Source organism: Syngnathoides biaculeatus, chromosome 17 (genome assembly GCF_019802595.1).
Source record: "Syngnathoides biaculeatus isolate LvHL_M chromosome 17, ASM1980259v1, whole genome shotgun sequence".
Taxonomy (NCBI): Eukaryota; Metazoa; Chordata; class Actinopteri; order Syngnathiformes; family Syngnathidae; genus Syngnathoides; species Syngnathoides biaculeatus.
The window spans coordinates 2975204-2997018 of NC_084656.1; the positions used below are offsets into that span (position 1 = coordinate 2975204).

The 21815-nt window shown below is 44.7% G+C and overlaps 1 protein-coding gene across 2 annotated transcripts in view; it reads left to right on the forward strand.

The window, feature by feature from the left end:
- The window catches only part of nrg1 (neuregulin 1), a 77071-nt gene that overhangs the window by 40311 nt on the left and 14945 nt on the right, over window positions 1-21815 (forward strand). For both annotated transcript variants that reach the window (XM_061802182.1, XM_061802183.1), the window contains one exon: window positions 13468-13526. In XM_061802182.1, the coding sequence (XP_061658166.1) occupies window positions 13468-13526 (59 nt within the window). The remainder of the gene's footprint in view (window positions 1-13467; window positions 13527-21815) is intronic.

A 21815-nucleotide genomic window follows, 5' to 3' on the forward strand; every position in this document is an offset into this window, starting at 1 on the left:
GTTAGAAAGCCACTAAAGAGGAGGAAAAATAGAAAAGCAGTTGGTCCTGATGACATACTAGTGGAGGTATGGAAGCAATTTGATGAGGTGGCTGTGGAGTTTTTGACCAACGTATTTAAATGAATACTAGCGAGTGAGAAGTTGCCTGAAGAATGGAGGAAAACTGTGTTATTTCACATTTTTAAGAATAATGGCGATGTGCAGAGCTGTGGGAACTGTAGAGGAATAAAGTTGATGAGCCGCACAGTGAAGTTATGGGAAAGAGTAGTGGAGGCTAGATTCAGGACAGAACTAAGTATCTATGAGCAACTGTGGTTTCATGACTAGAAAGAGTACCACAGATGCATTATTTGCCTTGAGGATGCTAGTGGAAAAGTACAGAGAAGGTCAGAAGGCGCTACATTGTTCGGCAGGATCCCCGAGGGTGCATGGGAGTAGAGGAGTTCAAGTATCTTGGGGTCTTGTTCATGTGTGAGGGAAGAATGGAGAAGGAGATCGGCAGACGGATCGGTGGAGGATCTGCTGTGATGCGGACTTTGTATCGGTTCGTTGTGCTGAAGAGGGAGCTAAGTCGAATGGCGAAGCTCTCAATTTACCAGTCGATCTACGTTCCTACCCTCACCTATGGGCACGAGCTGTGGATTGTGACCGAAAGAACAAGATCCCGGATACAAGTGGCCGTAATTAGTTTCCTCCGCAGGATATCCGGGCTCTCCCTTAGAGATAGCGTGAGAAGCTCGGTCATCCGGGAGGGGCTCAGAGTCGGCCGCTGCTTCTCCGAATTGAGAGGAGCCATTTGAGGTGCTGGGGCATCTGATTTGGATGCCTCCCAGACGCTTCCCTGGTGAGGTGTTCCGGGCATATCCCACTGAAGAGAGACCCCGGGGACGACCCAGGACACGCTGGGGAGACTATGTCTCTCGGCTGGCCTGGGAACGTCTCAGGATCCCTCCGGAAGAGCAGGAAGAAGTGGCCGGGAAAAGGGCAGTCTGGGTAACCCTGCTGAAGCTACTTCCCCCACAACCTGACCTGGAGAAGCAGTAGAGAATGGATGGATGGAGGATCTTAACTATTTAGTGATTTATAGACCAGTATAAAGAACTTTAAAATGTATTCCAAAACAGTGTAAAGAAATTAGAATTGGAGTTATATGCTCTGACCGAGTTGAAGCATTCTGAACAAGTTGCTGTCGCCTCACTATTCCCCCCTCCATCCCTTTCATTCATGCACATCTATTTTCTTACTTTGGCTAATCTTCATTCCTCTCCTTCCTAATGCATGCCTCCACTTTTCTAATTGTTCCTCTACCTGCTCTCTTTAGGTCACAATGTCATTTGAGAACATCATGATCCAAGGAGATTCCAGTGTAACATCATCTGGCACTCTATCCATAACCACTGTAAACAGGAAAGGGCTCAGAGCTGATCCCTGATATAGTCACATTCTTCTGTCACACCTCTGCCACACTTCACCACAGTTCTGCTGCTTTCATACATGTCCTGTCCTTTTCTAATATACTTCTCTGCCAGTCCTACCACAGTTCCTCTCTTGGTACTCTGTCATGGTTTTTTTCTAGAGCCACAAAGACACAATGTAGCTCCTTCTGAGGTTATCTGTACTTTTCCATCAGTCATAAACCCAACATTCAAAGTACTCAAACTCAATTGTAGGCTATGTGCTTTCCTGTTCACTTTATGCCGAAGAATCTGCTTTGCTCCTCTTCTGCGTTTTAACGGTGAGGGGAGGGGACCATGTTAACCTGGGACAGGACCGATCTAGTATAGGATTTTTAGATGAACGCTGATATTGGTTGGGCAAAGATTTAAGACGGATGCCCTTCCTTATGCAACCTTACGCATTTATTTGGGCTTGGGTCTGGGCTACAGATTGCATTGGACTGTACCACACAAGCACACACACTTTTTTTTTACATCTGGCCAATATGTCAGCTATTTAAAAAAATCAATCCAACGGTAGAGCGTTAAAAAATAAAAAAAAACAAAAAACAAGTAATCAGATTCCTCGCGAATAATACATGAGTTACGTATAGCCACAATTTCGGACTTGCCAACACATAGAGAATAGAAAAGCTTACAAAAAGACAATATACTTTCTTTGCTTCAGTTCACCGCTCCTCAATAATTTACTTTACAACTAACTCAATGTAGTACTTTCAAAATACATTGAGTAATGATTAGTTATCATGCTCCAATTCCTCCCTGCCTCAACCTTGAATCAAACATAATACCTTCTCCAAACTGATGGCTTATACTTCTCTTATGAAAGATCCAGATTTTGATAAATTTGTGAGGAAGGAAAGGGAGGATTTTATAGATATGAGTGATTCAACAACTGTACCCCATCCTTACTTTGGGAAACGGGAACCAACTTTATAATTCTAAGCAACAGCTTGATTGCATATTATGAAAAAAAGCAGAGTTCCCAGTAAAATAGAGATACACTAATTTTTAACAGAATAATCAGGATTTTTTTTGTCGTGAACCAACTTTTGTGGCTCAGGACAGCAGTGAATAAAAGCCACCCGAAGCACAGGGTAAGGATATAGTGGCATTAAGAGGAAGCACACAGCTTGAGGCCGCTAATGATGACTGTCAGAGAGAATAATTCATAATTCCCTCATCTGTGCATCAGCAGTATAGTCATCCATTTTCTTAACCGCTTATCCTCACGAGGGATGCAGGGAGTGCTGGAGCCTATCCCAGCTGTCAACGGGCAGGAGGTGGGGTACACCCTGAACTGGTTGTCCGCCCATCGCAGGGCACATAGAGACAAACAGCCGCACTCACAATCACACCTAGGGGCAATTTAGAGTGTCCAATTAATGTTGGATGTTTTTGGAATGTGGGAGGAAACTGGAGTGCCCGGAGGAAACCCACACAGCAACGGGGAGAACATGCAAACTGTTTCACCGTGCTGCCTATCAGCAATATAAGATGAACCAATAACTAAACGCCTCAACTGCTGGGAGCTCACTACGCATAGGAGGACTCCACAAGACAGCCCCACTCCATGTGACACCATGCTGTCGGAATGCGGCAAAACTGGAGTAAACGTCACACGTGTAGGTGATTTAGGGGACTGAGCTGAACAACAGAAAAGGTATACGTTGTAGTATGCCAATGCCACACTCCGTGCCACACATGAACCCACAAATAGGTGCTGTCTCCACAGAGCAGGAAGAAGACGTGAGAGGCACAAAAGAGCCCAGGCAGGAGCCTTAATGGACACACTTGGCACCTGTGGTTGACAAAATAATTCCGTTCTGCCACACGTTTCATTTAGTAGGAAAAAGTCCAAATCATAGATCGTATTGAGGTCATTAGTCAACTTTGATTTGTTACCCAGTGTCCTGATAATCAACTGGGATAGTCTCACAGAGATATCTGGAGACAATGGTTTGTTACATTCACATTTTATCCTCATTCGGCTGGTATGTCTACTTTTTTTGTGCTATAGTTCTTTGACCAACTCTCTGTCCCTGGAGGTTAAACTTTTCCAATGGTTAGATGAAAATTGCCTGATCTGGATTGGGTTCTGAGGTATTCTGTATGTGTTTTGCACCCGTGAACCACCTAAATCAGTAAGATTTGAAGTTAAGGCTCTTAATGTGCTCTTCATTTCTTTGTGGATGTTGATTTAAGGTTATGGGCGATGGGAAGTAAATAATGGCATGGTGTGCGTTGGATTCCAACCATCACAAGGACCTTCATCCTGTCCACATCTAATGTAGCAGTTAGGCTAGGTGAAAGTGAGTGTTGTGTTTCTCTTTTATTCTTCCAATTGTTTGGCTAAGGCTATTGACTCCATATGGGCTTTGTGTCATCTTATCCCTTCTGGCTCCAACTATTTAGGTATAGCTGGAGACTCCTTCTGCTCTTTTTGTCCTTCAGCTGCGTCAACAATGCCCATGTTTTCTCTTTTGTCGCTGAATGATGTACACAGTAAAAAATGATATGAAATGAAAAATAAAATATAGAAACAATCCTTGTTTATTGAGACAAAAACCATTTACCCTATAAAGATGTCTGCACTCCCCAAAAAGGCAGAAATTTTCAATGAAGCTCAGGGATAGTGCAGTACACATTTTGAAACCACTTATTTAGCAATAAGTCTCCTGAAACGTTCATCTCCAGATCGTACCAGTAGCAGATATCCACTTGGCATCATAACTGACATTTGTTAGTAGATCAGTGAAATCCCCTTTCAGTACTTCTAGTTAGTTAGTTAGTTAGTTAGTTAGTTAGTTAGTTAGTTAGTTAGTTAGTTAGTTAGTTAGTTGACAACATCCAGGGCTCCTGTGTGGGAAAGGACAAATTTCACAGTTGGATGCTCCTTTGTGAAATCCATTATTTTTTTCTCTAGAAATTAGACAGGGTTCCATGCTGAGCGCCTTCCTATTTGCGGTAGGAATGCATAGGCTGACAGACAAGGTTAGACTAGATTCCCCTTGGACCATGATGTTCTCAGATGATATTGTGATCTGCAGTGAAAGCAGGGAACAGGCGGAGGAAGAGTTAGAAACATGGAAGTATGCACTGGAAAGGAGAGGAATGAAGATTAGCCAAAGTAAAACAGAATATGTGTGTGAATGAGAGGGGCGCAGGAGGAAGAGTGAAGCTCCAGGGAGAAGAGATAGCGAAGGTGGATGACTTCAAATACTTGGGGTCAACAATACAGAGCAATGGCGAGTGTGGTAAGGTGGTGAAGAAACGGGTCCAAGTGGGTGGAACAGTTGGCGGAAGGTGTCTGGTGTTCTATGTGACAGAAGAGTATCCGCTAGCATGAAGGGCAAAGTTTCTAAAACATTGGTAAGGCCGGCCATGATGTACAGCCTAGGGACTGTGGCTCTGAAAAAACAACAGGAAGCAGAACTGGAGGTAGCAGAAATGAAGATGCTGAGGTTCTCGCTTGGTGTGAACAGTTTGGATAGGATTAGAAATTAGCTTATTAGAGGGGCAGCTCAAGTTGGATATTTTGGAGACAAGGTTAGAGAGAGCAGACTTCAAGGGTTTGGACATATTCAGAGGCAAGAGAGTGAGTATGTTGGTGGAAGGGTGCTGAGGATGGAGCTGCCAGGGAAAAGAGCGAGAGGAAGACCAAAGAAAAGGTTGATGGATGTTGTGAGGGAGGACATGAGGATAGTGGGTGTTAGAGAGGAGGATGCACGAGATAGGCTTAGATGGAAAAAGATGACACACTGTGGCGACCCCTAACGGGACAAGCCGAAAGAAAAAGAAGATATCGGACACCACATCATTGGTAAAAGACTACTTTTGTGTTCTTCTCACAGCATAATTTTCACATCCTTGACAGCTTCATCACAATCTATTAATATTTGGGGTGCCATTTTTTGTTGTTTGATTTAGTTTCAGACCTTTTAGTGGTGGTGGTGAGGATAAGTATTCTTTACCAGGGTGCCTCAAAGATGCTGAAATCTGTTAGTCTGATAATGTTTTACATTGGCTTGCTTCTTCTTTTACCCTTCGCTATAGTGACTATCAACGGACGCTCTCTATGGGTTGAACAGGGGCCAGCCAGATTCCTTAGTTAACTGCTCGTGTTCTGTCCTCCCTTTTAGATGCAGTCCCATAGCTTTGAACTTCGGTCCCAGTAAATTATAATGATAGCTGCTGCTTGATGATCTGTTGCTGTTTCCATAGTGTATGTTGATCTTTTTTGTGGAGCTAGCAGGCATGTCTGTTAGCATGCTCCAGATCAGGGACACAGTAGAGTGGTTTTATTCCCCATATACAGTCTATTTACTTCCACATTACACTTCCCGGCAGTGAATTTCTTTTTCCAGGACCACCTGTCATAACCAGAACCCGGAGTTGGACCCAAATGCACGACTCTAACCCTAACGTGGAGGCTGTTCGGGAAATATCTTTATTCAGTGCAGAGTCGGTAACCAGGCAGGCAGTCCACGAGAGCAGCAGTGATAATGACGTCAGGCTTACGGGATAGTTCAGGAGACAGGCAGGGGTTGGTACGCCGGTAGTCGAGATCGGAGTTGAGGAAGTGCGGGAACAAGGCATCAATGGCAACGATCTGGGAAAGCCAGACCGTCCGCTGGGTCCTATAAGTACTGGAGGTAATTACCGGGGATGAGGCGCATGTGTGCATCTCCTGAAGACTGCCAATATGTCGGAGGACCTGCACAGCCAGGGCTAGGACCGGCAGAATCATGACAGTACCCCCTCCTTTAACGGTCGCCCCCAGACAGCCCAGGCGTCCCAGGGTGGAATGTGTGGAACTCCCTATTGAGCTTGAGATCCACAACGAATCGGGACAGTATCCAGGAACGCTCTTCTGGGCCGTATCCCTCCCAGTCCACCAAGTACTGGAACCCCCTCCCTCTACGGGGGGACAACAGGAGCCGACGCACCGAGTACACTGGGTTTCCATCAATCATGCAGGGGGTTGGAGGGCGCTTGGCCGGAGGGACTAACGGAGATGGGCGAGCTGGCCTGAGCAGGCTCACGTGGAACGTGGGATGGACTCTGATAGACTTGGAGAGCTTCAGGGAGACAGCGACCGGATTAATTACTTTGGTGATGGGGAACGGACCCACGAACTTGGAACTAGCTTGCAGGACTCCTTCCGAAGTGGAAGGTTCCTTGTGGACAACCAGACACATTGTCCCACCCTGTATCTTCACCTCCTCCTCCTCTTGCGATCAGCCGCGGCCTTGTAGGTGCTACCTGTTCGCAACAGCATCTTTTTGGCTAGCTCTCAGGTCTGCTTGCACCGTCTCATGACCGCCAAAGCAGATGGCACCGGGGACTCTGTGCCTACGGATGGGAAGAGAGAAGGGGGGTATCCTTGGAGAATGTGGAAGAGAGCCATACTTGTTGATATGGAGGGCAGCGAATTGTGGGCGTATTCTGCCTATCCGAAGTGCCGGCTCCAGGTGCTCTGGTTGCATGAAGCCAAACAGCGTAGACCGGTCTCCATATCCTGGTTCATCCTCTCAGTCTGACCATTGGACTCTGGGTGTTGGCCCGAAGTTAGACTTGCCTTCGCCCCGATAAGGGAGCAGAACTCCTTCCAGAAGCGCGATACAAATTGAGGCCCCCTATCCGAAACCACGTCAGTCGGTAAACCGTGATAGTGGACGACCCCATCAAGCATGAGTTCAGCAGTACGTTTGGCAGAGGGAATTTTTGGTAGTGGTATAAAATGGACCATCTTTGAAAATCGATCAACCACCAAGAGGACGGCAGTGTTACTCTGAGAGCATGGCAGGCCTGTCACAAACTCCAGCGAGATGCGGGAGCATGGGCGTGAGGGAACAGGCAGGGGGCGTAGCTCACCAATCGGTTGCAAATGGGAAGTCTTGTTGGCCAATGACACCGGACACACGTTGACATACTCCTGTATATCCCTCCTAAGGTTCGGCCACCAAAACCACTGTTCTATCACTGAACGGGTCTTAGCCATGCTGAGACAAACAGTCCTATATGTGTGAGCCCAGTCTATGACACTCCCCCACAGTGAGGGTACAATGAACAGTCGATCGGCGGGACATCCAGGCGGCCTGGAAGAGTCTTTCAGAGCATCCCTTACCCGGGTCTCGATCTCCCATGTGAAGCCAAGGACAAAGCAAGACTCAGGGAGAATTGGAGCGTCCTCAGCCTCAGTTTGTTCACCCTCGTGGATTCGGGATAACGCATCTGGCTTGCCATTCTTTGAAACTGGATGAAACGACAATGTAAAGCGAAACCAGGGAATAGAGAATAGAGCCCACCTTGCCTGATGGACATTCAGCCTCCTGCCAGTCCTGAGATATTCAAGGTTTTTGTGATCGGTTTGCACCAGGAACGGCACCTGGGACCCCTCCAGTCAATGCCTCCACTCCTCCAAGCCGGTCTTGACTGTGAGTAACTCACGGTTCCCAAGATCGTAGTTCCGCTCCGACGGAGTCAGCCTTTTGGACAAGAAGGCGCAACGGTGTAGTCTCTCATACCTCGCGCTCCACTGGGAGAGCACCGCCCCCATCCCCGAGTGCGACGCATCCACCTCCAAGACAAATTGTCTCTCCGGATCTGGCAGGATGAGGACCGGAGCAGACGTAAAGCTAAATCTGAGCCTGCTGAAGGCCGCATGGCAGGCTGCGTCCCACTCAAATGGGCGGTGAGGTGAGGTGAGTGCGTGGAACGGCGCAGCTATGGAACTGAAGTTCCGGATGAACTTACGGTAAAAGTTGGCAGAACCGATGAACCACTGAACCTCCCTGCAGTTGGTAGGAGTAGGCCACTGGAGGACGCAGTCGACCTTGCTGGGGTCCATGCGGATCTGTCCTGCTAAAATGAAGCTCAGGAACGTGACGGAAGGCCGATAAAACTTGCATTTCTCCACCTTCATGTAAAGGTCGTCCTGCAGCAGTTGCTGTAACACATCTTGAACCTGCTTGACATGGGAATCCTCGTCTAGGGAAAAAAAGATAGATGAACACGTGCTTGTTCAGTATTTCACTCAGTACATCATTGATAAAATTTTGGAACACAACTGGCACGTTGGTCAGAACAAACGGCATCACCAAATATTCGTAGTGGCCCGTTGGTGTGTTGATGCCTGTCTTCCACTCATCCCCTTCCCTGATGCGCACCAGGTGGTACACATTTCAAAGATCCAGTTTGCTGAAAACCTTGCAACAACTCAAACGCCGTGGCAATCAGGGGAAGAGGCTATTTTTGATGGTGATGTCGTTCAATCCCCGGTATTCGATACAGGGACGTAAGGTGGCATCTTTTTTGTTGACGAAGAAGAAGTCGGCTCCTGCAGGCAAAGACGATGGTCGAATGAGACCCGCGGCCAGCAACTCCTCCACCTATGTCCTCATGGCTTGGTCCTCTGGCGCTGTAAACGAAAAAAGCCTAACATGTGGGGGTGAGGTGCCAGGCCATAACTTGATGGCGTAGTCATAAGGCCGGTGAGGTGGAAGGGACTTGGCCTTTGTTTTGGAAAAACCTTCTTTCAAGTCCCAATAGCAAGACGGAACTAGTGACAGGTCCGATTCTGGTTGTGGCTTCCGCAGCTCTACCGGGTCGACCTGCGGATTCCCGTCTTCTGGAGTCCCGAAGCAAGCCGCGCTGCACTCTGCGCCCCATGCTATGACTTGGCCGGTGGACCAATCAATGTGTGGGTTGTGTTTTTTGAGCCAGGGGCTGCCCAAAATAACGTCACTGTTTCGGGAGTCAAAAATGTGAACGCTTTCAGTATGTGCTTCCGGAAAAGTCATGTTCAGGGATTGCGTACGGTGCGTCATTCGTGACAAGAATTTTCGGTTAGCCACATATGCGTTGTGGAGTTGTTGCGTCCGGAATGTCTCTGCCCCCAACAGGTCGACTACACGTGGATTTAGCAGGTTCGAGTCTGACCCGGAATCTATGAATGCAGTAGTCGTGCAGGTACGTCCACTTGCGCTTAGCGTAATCTGAAGCAGAGACCGATTTGAACCAGCCCCAGTGTAGTTGACACTCACCAGTGTCGATATCTTGAGAGCGGGGTGCATTGGCCTGACAGGGCAATGGGCCACTAGGTGACCCAGCCTTCCACAGTAGTAGCATCGACCTTCTCGTTGACATCGTTGCCGCTCCTCAGCTGGGCCATTGAACCCCTCGACTTGCATAGGCTCTGTCTCAGGTGCTGGCACCAGTTGGAGCGTGGGCTGTGGTGCGAGGGGTCCTTGCTCCCCCTCCTGTAATGCGTCAACCCTTCCCTGTGTCCCTAGCCTCTGATCGATTCTGAGGGTCAGGGTGATGAGCGAGTCCAGGGTAATGGGCAGTTCTACTGCGATGAGATGGTTACAAATCTGCGGTGAGAGTCCCTGAAGGAAGGCGTTGAGAAGAGCCTCCTTGTTCCACTGACTCTCTGCTGCTCAAATGCGGGATTCAATGGCATCGTCTGCTACGCGGCGTTGCCCCTGCCGAAGCGTGATCAATGAAGGCGCCATCTCACGTTCTGGTGTAGCGTACTGGAACACCTGCATCATCGCGCACACGAAGGAGGTCCAGGTGCGGCAGGTGTGGGAATTGCGGATCCCGTTGGACCCAAATGCACAACTCGGGAAACGTGGAGGCAGTTCGGGAAATATCTTTATTCAGTCCAGAGTCGGTAACCAGGCAGGCAGTCCATGACAGCAGTAGTGATAATGACATCAGGCTTACGGGGTAGGTCAGGAGACAGGCAGGGGTCGGTACGCCGGGAGTCGAGATCAGAGTCGAGGAAGTGGGAGAACGAGGCATCAATGGCAACGATCTGGCAAAGCCAGACTGTCTGCTGGGTCCTATAAGTACTGCAGGTAATTACCGGGGATGAGGCGCAGGTATGCACCTCTTGATGACTGCCGGTGTGTCGGGAGACCTGCACAGCCAGGGCTAGGACCGGCAGGATCATGACACCACCATGTTCTATAGCAGTTTGTGATTGTCTTCAATGTAAAAGGGAGACAACGAGCTGTGAGTCATGTTGCTAACAACTGGATTGCGCTAATTAGCAGGCCACATTCACATAATGGCAATGGGATATCAAAAAATATTGAAGGGGGTAATTCCTTTTGCTGATGACAATTTCACTGCACTGACAATACATACACCTGGGCGTTCCGGTTCTCATTACTTTAAACCCAAATATGGACTCATTTTTATTTAGTTACAGTATGTTGGACTTAAGTTGTTTAGACCAATTGGGCATGCGGGTCGAACTTCCAAGTGGTTGGGAAGAGCACTCATCAGGGATTGTTTGAAGAAAAAGAAGGAAAGAGAAGACAAAGAAGCACTTCAGGTGGAGGTGCCTTGGCAGTGGCATTACTTACACGTAGTCAGGGAAAAACTCTCACCGCAATTACTTCCCACACTCAAAAAGTTAGCTTTGGGGAATTGACAGTTGCTTCCTGCGGGTTTTATCCTAGCCATGGAACACTGATCCACAGTGTACCTCAGGGAATCCTGTGGGGGGTCCTTCGGGAGTATGGGGTGCCGAACCCCTGATGTGGGCTGTCCGGTCCCTGTATGACCAGTATCAGAGTGTGGTACGCATTGCCAGCAGTAAGTCGGACTCGTTTCTGGTGAAAGTTGGACTCCACTAAGGCTGCCCGTTTTCACTCATTCTGTTCATAACTTTATGGACAGAATATTTAGGCACTGTGGAGGTGTAGAGGAGGTCCATTTTGTTGGCCTCGGCATTGCATCCCTGCTTTTTGCAGATGATGTGGTTCAGTTGGTTTCATCGAGCCGTGATCTCCAACTCACTGGAGTGGTTCGCAGCTGAGTATGAAGTGGCTGGGATTAGAATCAGCAACTCAGAATTTGAGACCAGGGTCCTCAGTCGGAAAAGGATGGCGCGCTCTCTCCAAGTCAGGGACGAGATCCTGCCCCTACTGGAGGAGTTCAAGTAATTTGGGGTTTTGTTCACGAGTGAGCGAAGAAAAGAGCGGGAGATCGACAGGCGGATCAGTGCATCGTCTGCAGTGATGCAGACCTTGTATCGGTCTGTTGTGGTAAAGGGAGAGCTAAGTCAAAAAGCGAAGCTCTCAATTTACCAGTCGTTTTACATTTCTACCGTCACCTATGGTAAGGAGCTACGGATCATGACCGAAAGAACAAGATCCCAGATGCAAGGGGCCAAAATGACTTTCGTCTCCAGGGTGTCCGGGATCTCCGTTAGAGGTAGGGTGAGAGGCTTGGTCATCCGGGAGGCGCTCCTCCACATTGAGAAAAACCAAATGAGGTGGCTTGGGCATCTGATTTGGATGCCTTCTGGACGCCTCCACTTGTGAAGTGTTCCTTATACTTCCTACTGGAAAGAAACCCCTGCGAGGACACAGGACATGCTAGAGAGACTATTTTTCTCAGTTGGCCTGGGAGCACATTGCCATGATCCCAGAAGAGATGGATGAAGTGTCGGGGGAAAGAGTAGTCTGGGCATCCCTGGTGACCCCACTACCCAACCCGGTAGCAGCAAAAGATGGATGGATGGATGGATGGATGGATGGATGGATTATATAACATTCAAGTACGGTAAAGGTTGTGAGTAGTTAATGTGGGGTTGCAGTAGCGATCCACTTCCTTGTGGGTGTCCCTAGTGCTCCATCTATTGTCCCGAACAGAAGACACCAATTACGTTGAAAATCGTCGGAAAAAAGAAGTTTGTTGGGTGAGGCTCTTTAAGTTGGGTGAGGGTGGAAGTTAATTAATTTAGTGTCCGGGTGAGGAACCAGATGTCTGTGTCTCAGCGTTGATGAGCTACCTGGGACTGACTAGTAATTCATTTCAAAGCGCAAAATTAAACCTTTTGTGCTTCTTTGATAAACAGACATGTCTTGTGCATGCAGATTGGCTCAGCGGGGCTGCAAATGCAGTTATACTGACCAGCACGAGACAAGGGGTGCTGGGTGTCATTTTACTGGTGTTTGGGTTACAACAGGATTTTGTTTGATCTTACTTCAACAATTTGATTATATGTTTACTGCCAGGTGTGGCTCATGAAGAAAGAATTTGACATAAAAAAAAAAGTCCATCAAAGATTTTACTCCCATTATCAGTGTTTTTGTTTGGTCTTGTGTGTGTGTTTTTTTTTTTTTTTCTTGGTCCATCTTGTTTGTCCTGTGTGTAACATGTCAGTACTGTTATTCTCTTGTCCTTTCTACCCATTGACCAGGTGCTTGACCGGATTCACTGGGCACCGATGTGAACAAGCTGTGCTTAAGAAAGTCTCAAACCCAAAACGTATGTGACCCCTGTATTCAGTCCCACATGTCATTACTGGTGTTCCACTCTCATGTTATCAAAAGTTGAGGAATTCATCTTTCTTTTATAAATAATGATGGTTAAATTTGGTGATAACAAAGCCATATTTTAAGTTCTGTGAGCTGGTTTTAGGACCTATGCAGTCTCTAAGAGCAACAATGGACTGAAACTTGCGTATACCTTCCACTTCATCACATCTCATTATTGTGTCAGCCACTTAAAAACATTCAACCCACTACTAATTTTTCATTCAGCACCTCCCTCTGACACCAACATGTAGGCTAACACTTGCACGTAATATGCCAGATTCTGATTTGTAACTACTTTTTTTGATCAAAAGTCTCACAACACTGGGATCCAAGTGACCAACGGGGGCCAAGGCGCCTCCTCGTTGTCTCTGAGAGTCCTGTGTATCTTGGCCCAATAATTCTTGAGTTGGGTTTCACAGCACCCCTCATTTGAGAACATTATATTGGAATACTGACTCAGTCTAAATTGCTGCCTATTTACATGTACATTTCAGTCATCTGCTTGAAACAAATCCCAGTTAATTGAACTCCAATTTACAAATTCTAACAAGACAATTGTCTAGCTGGCCCTTGCTGCCAACACCAGTGATGACTATTGTGGGTTCTTCTTCACTTTTATGAACTAACTGCCTGTCTTTTCTTGTCTCTTTCTCTTTTCTCTTAACCAGGTGTCCAAATGAATTTACAGGTGATCGCTGCCAAAACTATGTAATGGCCAGCTTCTACAGTATGTCTATTTCTATTTCTATGTCTCCGTTTTTTTCTTTTTTTTCTTTTTTATTTGTGCATCTTTTATTTGGTATACTGGTGTTGTTACCCCATCCAAATTATGTTTCACTGTAAACCTGTGATTTAGGCAGATGCAATTTTTGCATGTTAGTTTGCTTCAGTTCATCTGGTATATTAAAGCTGCATGTCATAATAAATTGCACACACGAACTCACAAAGCTTATCAAAAGTTTTAGAACACCATATTTTTTCCAGTTATTTATTGCAATTTGAGTCCAATGAGGAATTCATATTACAGACACTACTGTATTGTGACATTTTTGGCCTTAAACACCTCAACGATTGATTTAAATTTAAATGAACAGTCTACACTTCAACTGCAGTCTTTCCGTTTCAATTTGAGGGTATTTATATCAAAATCAGGTAAACAGCATAGGAAGTACAACAATTCATGTACATACATCTACCACTTATATAGTATACATGTAACTACTATGTTTTAAGGGGGCTGGCTGGCTGCATGCTAGTGGGGCCTAAAAGAGAAGAGTAATAAAATTTTCCGACTACTCCACCCGGAGAATTGAACACTGAATTGTTCAGTGACCTGTACTACTACTATTTTGAGTCACAGATTTGTTGAACTAAAAGGACAAGAGACTGATTACGATGTATACCAAATTTATTGATTTAAAAAGTATGATTTAAAAATGGAACAAATTATATTGAACGTTTATTGCATACCTGAGTTCCCAAAATAAACTAGTATGGATAATCATCCATGCATTGATTTTCTGAACCACTTATTCCAAAGAGGGTCACAGGAGTGACGGAGCCAATCCCATCTGTCGTCAGGCAGGAGGCAGGGTGCACCCTGAACTGGTTGCCAGCCAATCGCAGGGCACATGGAGACAGACAACAGTCCCATTGACAATCACACCGAAGAGCAATTTAGTCTCCAATTAATGCATGTTTTTTGGGATGTGGGAGTGAACCGGAGTGCCCGGAGAAAACCCACACATGCACGGGGAGAACATGCAAACTCCACACAGGCAGGGCTGTGATTTGGACCCCGGTCCTACGAACTGTGCGGCCAACCCTCTACAACTGTGCCTCTATGCTGGCTATTGATAATCATCGTAAAGAAAAAGACAAATTACTAGCACGGGTTGTGGAGGTATTTGGCAGACCGACTCACTGCAAACCAAATCACCACATGCTACGCCAAATTTAATAGTTGGAAGTTACAAAAGTCCCTACTGTGTTGTATCTAAATAAAATTGCAAAGCATGTCAAATAGCAACTGCCAAGAACCAAGTGACACAAAAGTAAGCGCCCACAGAGACAGTAAAATGCAGTTTTCTCACTCATGGAGGCAGCACTTCATCACCCCAGCAACCAAATTACGTCTGTCAATTTGAGAAGTAGATCTGTGCATGTTGTAGGTGCTCCCTCACCACAGTGTGTTTTTGTTCCTTAAAGAAGTGTGGTCGGAGAAGGCATAAAGGGAGACATACTTGTGACAGAGCTAGTCAAGGAGTTGTGCGGATATTTTTCTGTCAATTGACTGTCTGTCTGTTGTCAAACTCGACATATATGCCATACGAGGGCGGCTCCAACTATTGGAGACAAAGTACTTGGTGCTTTTGACATACTTGGCTAATAAAGAAGACTCTGATTCGGATTCCTCCCTTAATGTGCTTCAGGGGGTTTGCCTGCTCCGTCTGGCTGTTAGGTTGTGGAGGGTAAACAGAAGAAGGACTGGACGTTGTGCCCTCCACCTTACAAAACTCCTACCAAAACTATGAAGAGAACTGAGGAGGTCGGTCTGAGACAATGTCAGTGGGGATAACCTGGATCTTAAATACACGCAGGAATAGGAGGTGAGGGATCACAAAGCCAGAGGGAAGCGGTATATAATGGACACACTTGGAAAAACTGTCAAAGATGGCACCAATGATGGTGTTCCCTTCAGAAGGGGGTACGTCGGTAATAAAGTCCAAGGTGAAATGGGACCAAGGACGGCTCAGGATGGGTCAGGGGTGCAACAGACCAGCAGTGGGAAGATGTGAAGTTTTACCTTGGGCACAGATGGAGCAGGAAAGGATGAACTCTTGGGTGTTTTTAACCATGCAGGCCCAGCAAAAGTGCTGTTAGATGAATTGGATAGTGCGGGTGAGTCCAGGATGACGGGTGAGTTTGACATTGTGGGCCTACTGAAGGACGACAGAGCATGCAGACTTGGGCACAAAAAGCTGGTGTGGAGATCCAGTTCTGGGAGCCAGTTGAGTCCTCTGAGCATCTTCAAACACTTGTTTGATCTCCCATTAGGCTGCCCCCACAAATTAAGAGGAAGGATGGATAGGTTCAGGTCTTACTGGGCTGGAGGTGCATGAATAAATGCGAGAGAGGGCCTGATGCTGCCGTTGCAGAAGGAGAGATTGACATTGAAACAGCTGAAAAATAAGTCCCAATGGGACTGTCGGACGTTCAAACGTTTGGTCTAATGGTGATACACGAGACTTTTGTGATCAGTCCATATAACAAAAGGAGAAACGGTCCCCTCAAGCCAATGCTGCTGTTCTTCTAAGTTACAGACAGTGGCCAGCAGCTCACGATTCCTCACCGTAATTCTGTTTTGGTGGGTACAGGCGATGGGAATAGAAGGCACAAGGATGCAACTTCTTGTATTCTGGGTCAGGCTGGGAGAGAAAGGGCCCCTGCCCCACTGTCGGAGGTGGTCAGCCTCTACAATAAACTGGCAGGAAGGGTCAAGGTGTCTCAGGATGGGGCACTGGTGAATAGCTCTTTAAGGAGTTCAAATACTTGTGAGATGGCAGAGTTACAATGAAAAGCGCGGGAGAATCAGCGCTAAAAATTGGCAAAGCCCAAGAAATGTTGGAGCTCTTTGTGAATGGAGGGAATGGGCCAGTTGACAACTGCTTGGATCTTTTCCAGGCCAGGTTGTATCTGTCACATATGGAGAGGAGCTGGACCCAAGAGCAGGTGGAGGCTGATAGCATGTGATGAACAGTTTATTGAGACAAGGTAATGGAAGTGGCCCTGGACAGGGATTGGCTCCTTGCAGCAGCTCCTCACCTGCGCCTCATTGGTACTAATTATGCCATGTATTTAAGCCTCGTGTGTGGTGTCAATAGTTTCCATTTCGTTATGTGCGTGTGATTTCTTTTATACATCCCAGCGTTCCTGTGCCACAGCCTAGTGTAGTTAAGTGTTTTTGCCCTGTAGTTATCTAATCTGGTTTTTTGTTTTTGGACCTTGTCTTTTGCCACGTTTTTGTGCTTCTTGCCTTTTTCGGACTGCTTACCTGTGTATGACTTCAGCCTGGAATTAAACCACCCTCAAAATCCATGTCCACAACTCAGAGTCCTGCACTTGGGTCCTACCCCATGCGCCTTGCTAATGACACAAACAAACCTGTCACGAAATACCTGTAGTCGTTGATGAATGTGTGAAAAGCTATCGGGATGTCGGTTAATCTAAATGGTATGACGAGATATTTACAGTAAATTGTTGGAGAGGGGTATAGAAAGCAGTTTTTCATTTGTACCTTTTTTTCACCAATTTCACTTTCACTTTTTTGTCATCAGTTTGGTGAATATGTGGGCATCGTAGATGGTGTTCAAATAAAGGGTCAATGAGGGACAGCGGGGATTTTTTTTTTTCACAATGTCAGTGTTTTCCCAGAAATTGATGCCATGGTGGAGAGAAAAGAAAGAAGAGGACTGTATGAATTCAGAATTTAAAATCTGCAATATGTTGTGAGTGCGAAGAATGAACCATGATATAGGGGGAGTACACTCTACCAATTAAGTCACAAAAGTCACTTCTACTTGTTGGATATGCTACACAAGTCTTGTCGTAGCAGTTTTTCTAAATCTGGCCAAGTCAACATAGCAATGGTGGAAGACAACAGAACAGTGGAAAAAAATTGGATTCTAAAAGCAAACTATTGACCAACAATCAATGAGCCACTTCTGCAATATAATGATATCCAACATAAGAACTGTATCAAATATTCTGCCCAACAAATGTATATTTTGTTCTGTTTGACATTGTCATTATGGTAAGTATTTTTGTTGTAGTTTGCATTAATGTAGAACTGTACTGTGTGGGAGTTATTTGAATGACTTGTTTGGCTGTAAAGCTGGGATGGAAAATACAGATAAAGTCAAAAGTGTATTGTCAACTTATACTTGTTTCTTTACCATCCACAAGAGAACATCAACTATCTTTAAAGTACATGACAGGTTGTCTCATATCGTTTGCTCTAGATTGACACTAGCAAAATTTCTCACATCTATATATCTTGATTGAAACTAGTACAATTTTATCCACAACCAAACCAGCTAATAGGTTGGTATGCAGTATACAACACAGCAGTTGGTTCAATTACCTTGATCTTGCTTCATCTCTCATTCTCAAACTGTGAGATATGATGGATGGAAGATACTGTAAATTATATCATCTGTATTTTCAAATTTCAATCATGTCATCTATGTAACAAAATTATTGTTCCCAAACCATTAACTTTTCACATTGAATGGCTAACCCTCGTTATTACATTAATAACGCAACTTTATTTTTAATTTTGATTTACAATCAGCAAAGCAATTTAATCTGACAGTTCCATATTCTTTCTGTCACTGGACTGCTACGTCAGAACATCTTGGAATTTAATTTTTGGTTATGGACCATTGCTTTTCACTAAAGTCATTTGAAAATGTAATCCCTTGTCAACGGAAGGGATCGTAAATCCAGGAGCACTTGCACCTTTATGATTGTTAAGGCATTTAAGCAATGTAAACAAAATGACTCTTACTAATTTTTATAATTTTTCAAACAAAGCACACAAACAAACAAGCAATTGTTTGTTATGCATTTTGAAAATGTACATCAGGCAAACAACGAATTCTGAATTATCTATGAAAGGCTAATAGGGAATTAAATATCTGATACTGTATGTTCACATCCCTTCAACTTTTACTTCCTACTGTACATATTCTGCTGTACTTTTTATTCAGCATGATTCAATCAAGATACACCACTCCCCTGCTGACTTTTTCCTTTCTTCTGTTTTTAACCGAATTTTCATTACCATCCCCTAATAATCCTCCCTTTATATTTGTGCAGCTCCATTTCCTGTTTCTCTTTTATAGTGTGTTTGCTGCAATAGAGCTCTAGAAAATAACAACCTTTACTCCAAGAGATGTTTTCTTACTAGTAGTGCTGCACGATATTTCTTGTAGCATCATCATTGCCATGTATGTGTGCACAGTAGTTACAGTGAAGGGTCTGTTGCAATGTTTGTCTCCTGTAATATACAGTCAATCAACTGTAATATTAAAAGTGACCAGCAGAGAGACTGAGACCAGTTTGGACATGCTCAAAAGATTAAAAGATGATACACTTGCTGCGTTTACTATTCCCTCTTCAGAATGAAACTAGGCAGATTCGCTGGTGCGTGTTCAATGAATGAGAGTGGAAGTGTTCTTTTGTAATACAGTATATATTGTAATTATAAGAATGGATTACCAGGAAAATTATGATTTGTGACAGAATGCTTTAGTTAAAACACTGTACGATCACACTGTGATATGGATTGTATTTTGTTTTGTAATATAAGAATAGATACATATTTTTTGTTACCATAGTCAGCCAGAGCGGCACAGTGGAGCAGCTGGAAAGCATTGGCCTCACAGTTCTGAGGTCCCGGGTTCGATCCCAGCCCTCCCTGAGTGGAGTTTCCAAGTTCTCCCCGTGCCTGCGTGCCTGTGTGGGTTTTCTCCGGGCACTCTAGTTTCCTCCCACATCCCAAAAACATGCAACATTAATTGGACACTAAATTGCCCCTAGGAGTGCAGCTGTTTGTCTTGATGTGCCCTGCAATTGACCCCTCCGTACAGGGCACTTAACCACACCTCCTGAAGTCAGGTCACCCAACTGTTGTTAACCTCAGAACAAACATGAGACAAAATGGCATCGCAGGAAGAAAAGTCGAGAGCGAAATTGTCTGATTTACCAGCTGATTTTTCACTCGCATTCTTACCGAATAGTGAAATATCGTTGAAGAGCAGACAGCAGGGCTTCAAGTATTTCAGCGAGGGGTATTTCAATGGTATTTCCATGCATATCGACGGAGAAACCATTTGATATTAGCGCAAGATCTTTCCGGAGTCAGAGGAAGACCGAGAAGCCACATAATATAATATATTATAAGCCCAAAGACGAATTCGTCATTGACAGTTTCCTATTTTCATGTTACCTATCACACTTGTGTGCAGAATCTTTATGTGTATCTGTATAGCCGTTTGTGAACCACTGCCGTACGAAGGAAAAGAAGAAGGCGAGGCTTGATTTACGAGTTGTTTCTCTCGTTTTCTTTGTGTAACGTCACACGCTCCCCTCAATAATTATTCTTGAATTAGTGCCGAACCTACGTAAGTCCCGACCGAGTACGACAATCACTACTTTAGTGTCCTCAAACATCCTTCCTTCAGTCTTGGTGTCTCGATGCTTTTAGGACTCGCTAGTCCGGTTTAGCTTAGCTCGCTAGCCGCCAACAAAGAGACACGTTTGTGCAGTCAGGTCCTCGCAAAGTATCGCTCAACACAGATCAAGTGTGTCAATCATTCACACGTAGTTATATTATGCAAGCGAAGAACTGCTAATTCATTTATATGAGACATGTATTGAAAATCAAAAATAGGGCTTACCTTCGTGTAAACATATCTGTTCCGGTTGATTTTTGATGGATTCAGTTGATCATGCGGTCTTCCACAAAGTTTGATCCATTGAAGACATTTTTCGTACTCGGTCTTCAGTTCCGGTTGATTTTAGATGGATTCAGTTGATCATGCGGTCTTCCACAAAGTTTGATCCATCGAAGACCTTTTTCGTACTCGGTCTTCGGTTTTGGAAAGGGTACAAAGTGAACTCCACAAACTAGGCTATCAGGATACCTGTCGTCACTATTACAAAGGCCGTGACTACACCTCTTAACCATATCTATTGTTAAGGATCCCTAAGAGGTGATAAAACACAAACAAAAGCTCTACTGAACCATGCCACTTTGTCTGAGGTTATGGCAGACGGCAACAAGGCGCGTGGTTTAGGTACATCTCTGGCCTCTGATTGGTCAGCGACGCGGCCCACGCAATTTCTATGGAGGGGTCAATTGGCTGGTAACCACTTCAGGATGTACTCCGCCTCCTGCCCATTGACAGCTGTGATAGGCTCCAGCACTCCCTGCGACCCTTGTGAGGATAAGCGGCGAAGAAAATGGATGGATGGATGGATGGATGGATGGATGGATGGATGGATGGATGGATGGATGGATGGATGGATGGATGTTTTTAGTACCATGTCAGCAACATATTGAAACTGAACCAGTTCATTTTTGGACTGGCGAACTTAGTTCAAAATTTTCAATTATTAGTTATGAACTGCAGCAGTTCATTTTTGGAATGATGAACTGAACTTTGAGCTAGTTTGCATAGAAAATAAACTTTCCCAACACTGATCCTGTATTGTTTCACATCACAATATATATCGCAGATTTAAGAAAAATTGCAATGTCATTTTCTACAATTTTGTGTAGTCCTACTCTCTAGCACATATAAAATAATGAATAGAAATACCTAGGAATAACAATCCTTTACAAATGTAGTTGTTGCAATTAGGTAGCACTGTTATAAATGTAATAGTAGGGTAATTACTTTCCCAAAGCTATATAATTGTTAATTCTATTTAATCATATTATGATTACTTTTTTTTTACAGGACCCTTGGATGTTCACTCTTAAAAGTGTATTAAATACATGGAGCATTATTTTGGAATTTGACCATATAAATGTATTTGTTCTTTATAGAAATAGTAAATTGAAAACAAAATACAATGAAATGTAAATCAGTAAAGAATGTTACATGTAGAATATGTGAAAAATCACTACGCAACACCATACCCTATCATACCATGTTGATCTAATGACAAATGTGGACAATATCAATATCACTTTATAAGAACCCAGATCAGTGTTATATAATAGAAATGTCCTAAATTATAAACATTAAACTGTTCAAAAGTATGTTTTTTATATGTTCAAAAGTGTCACTGGAAGTCTGTTCTTTTAAAAATGTCAGACAAAACACATGGATCGCACCATGCTTCAAAGTCATATTTGGAAAAATGTGTCATGTTTGAGACTATGACAAAATACCACATGACCGAAGACAAGCATCAACTTTTGCAGCTATTTTTCCAAATGCAG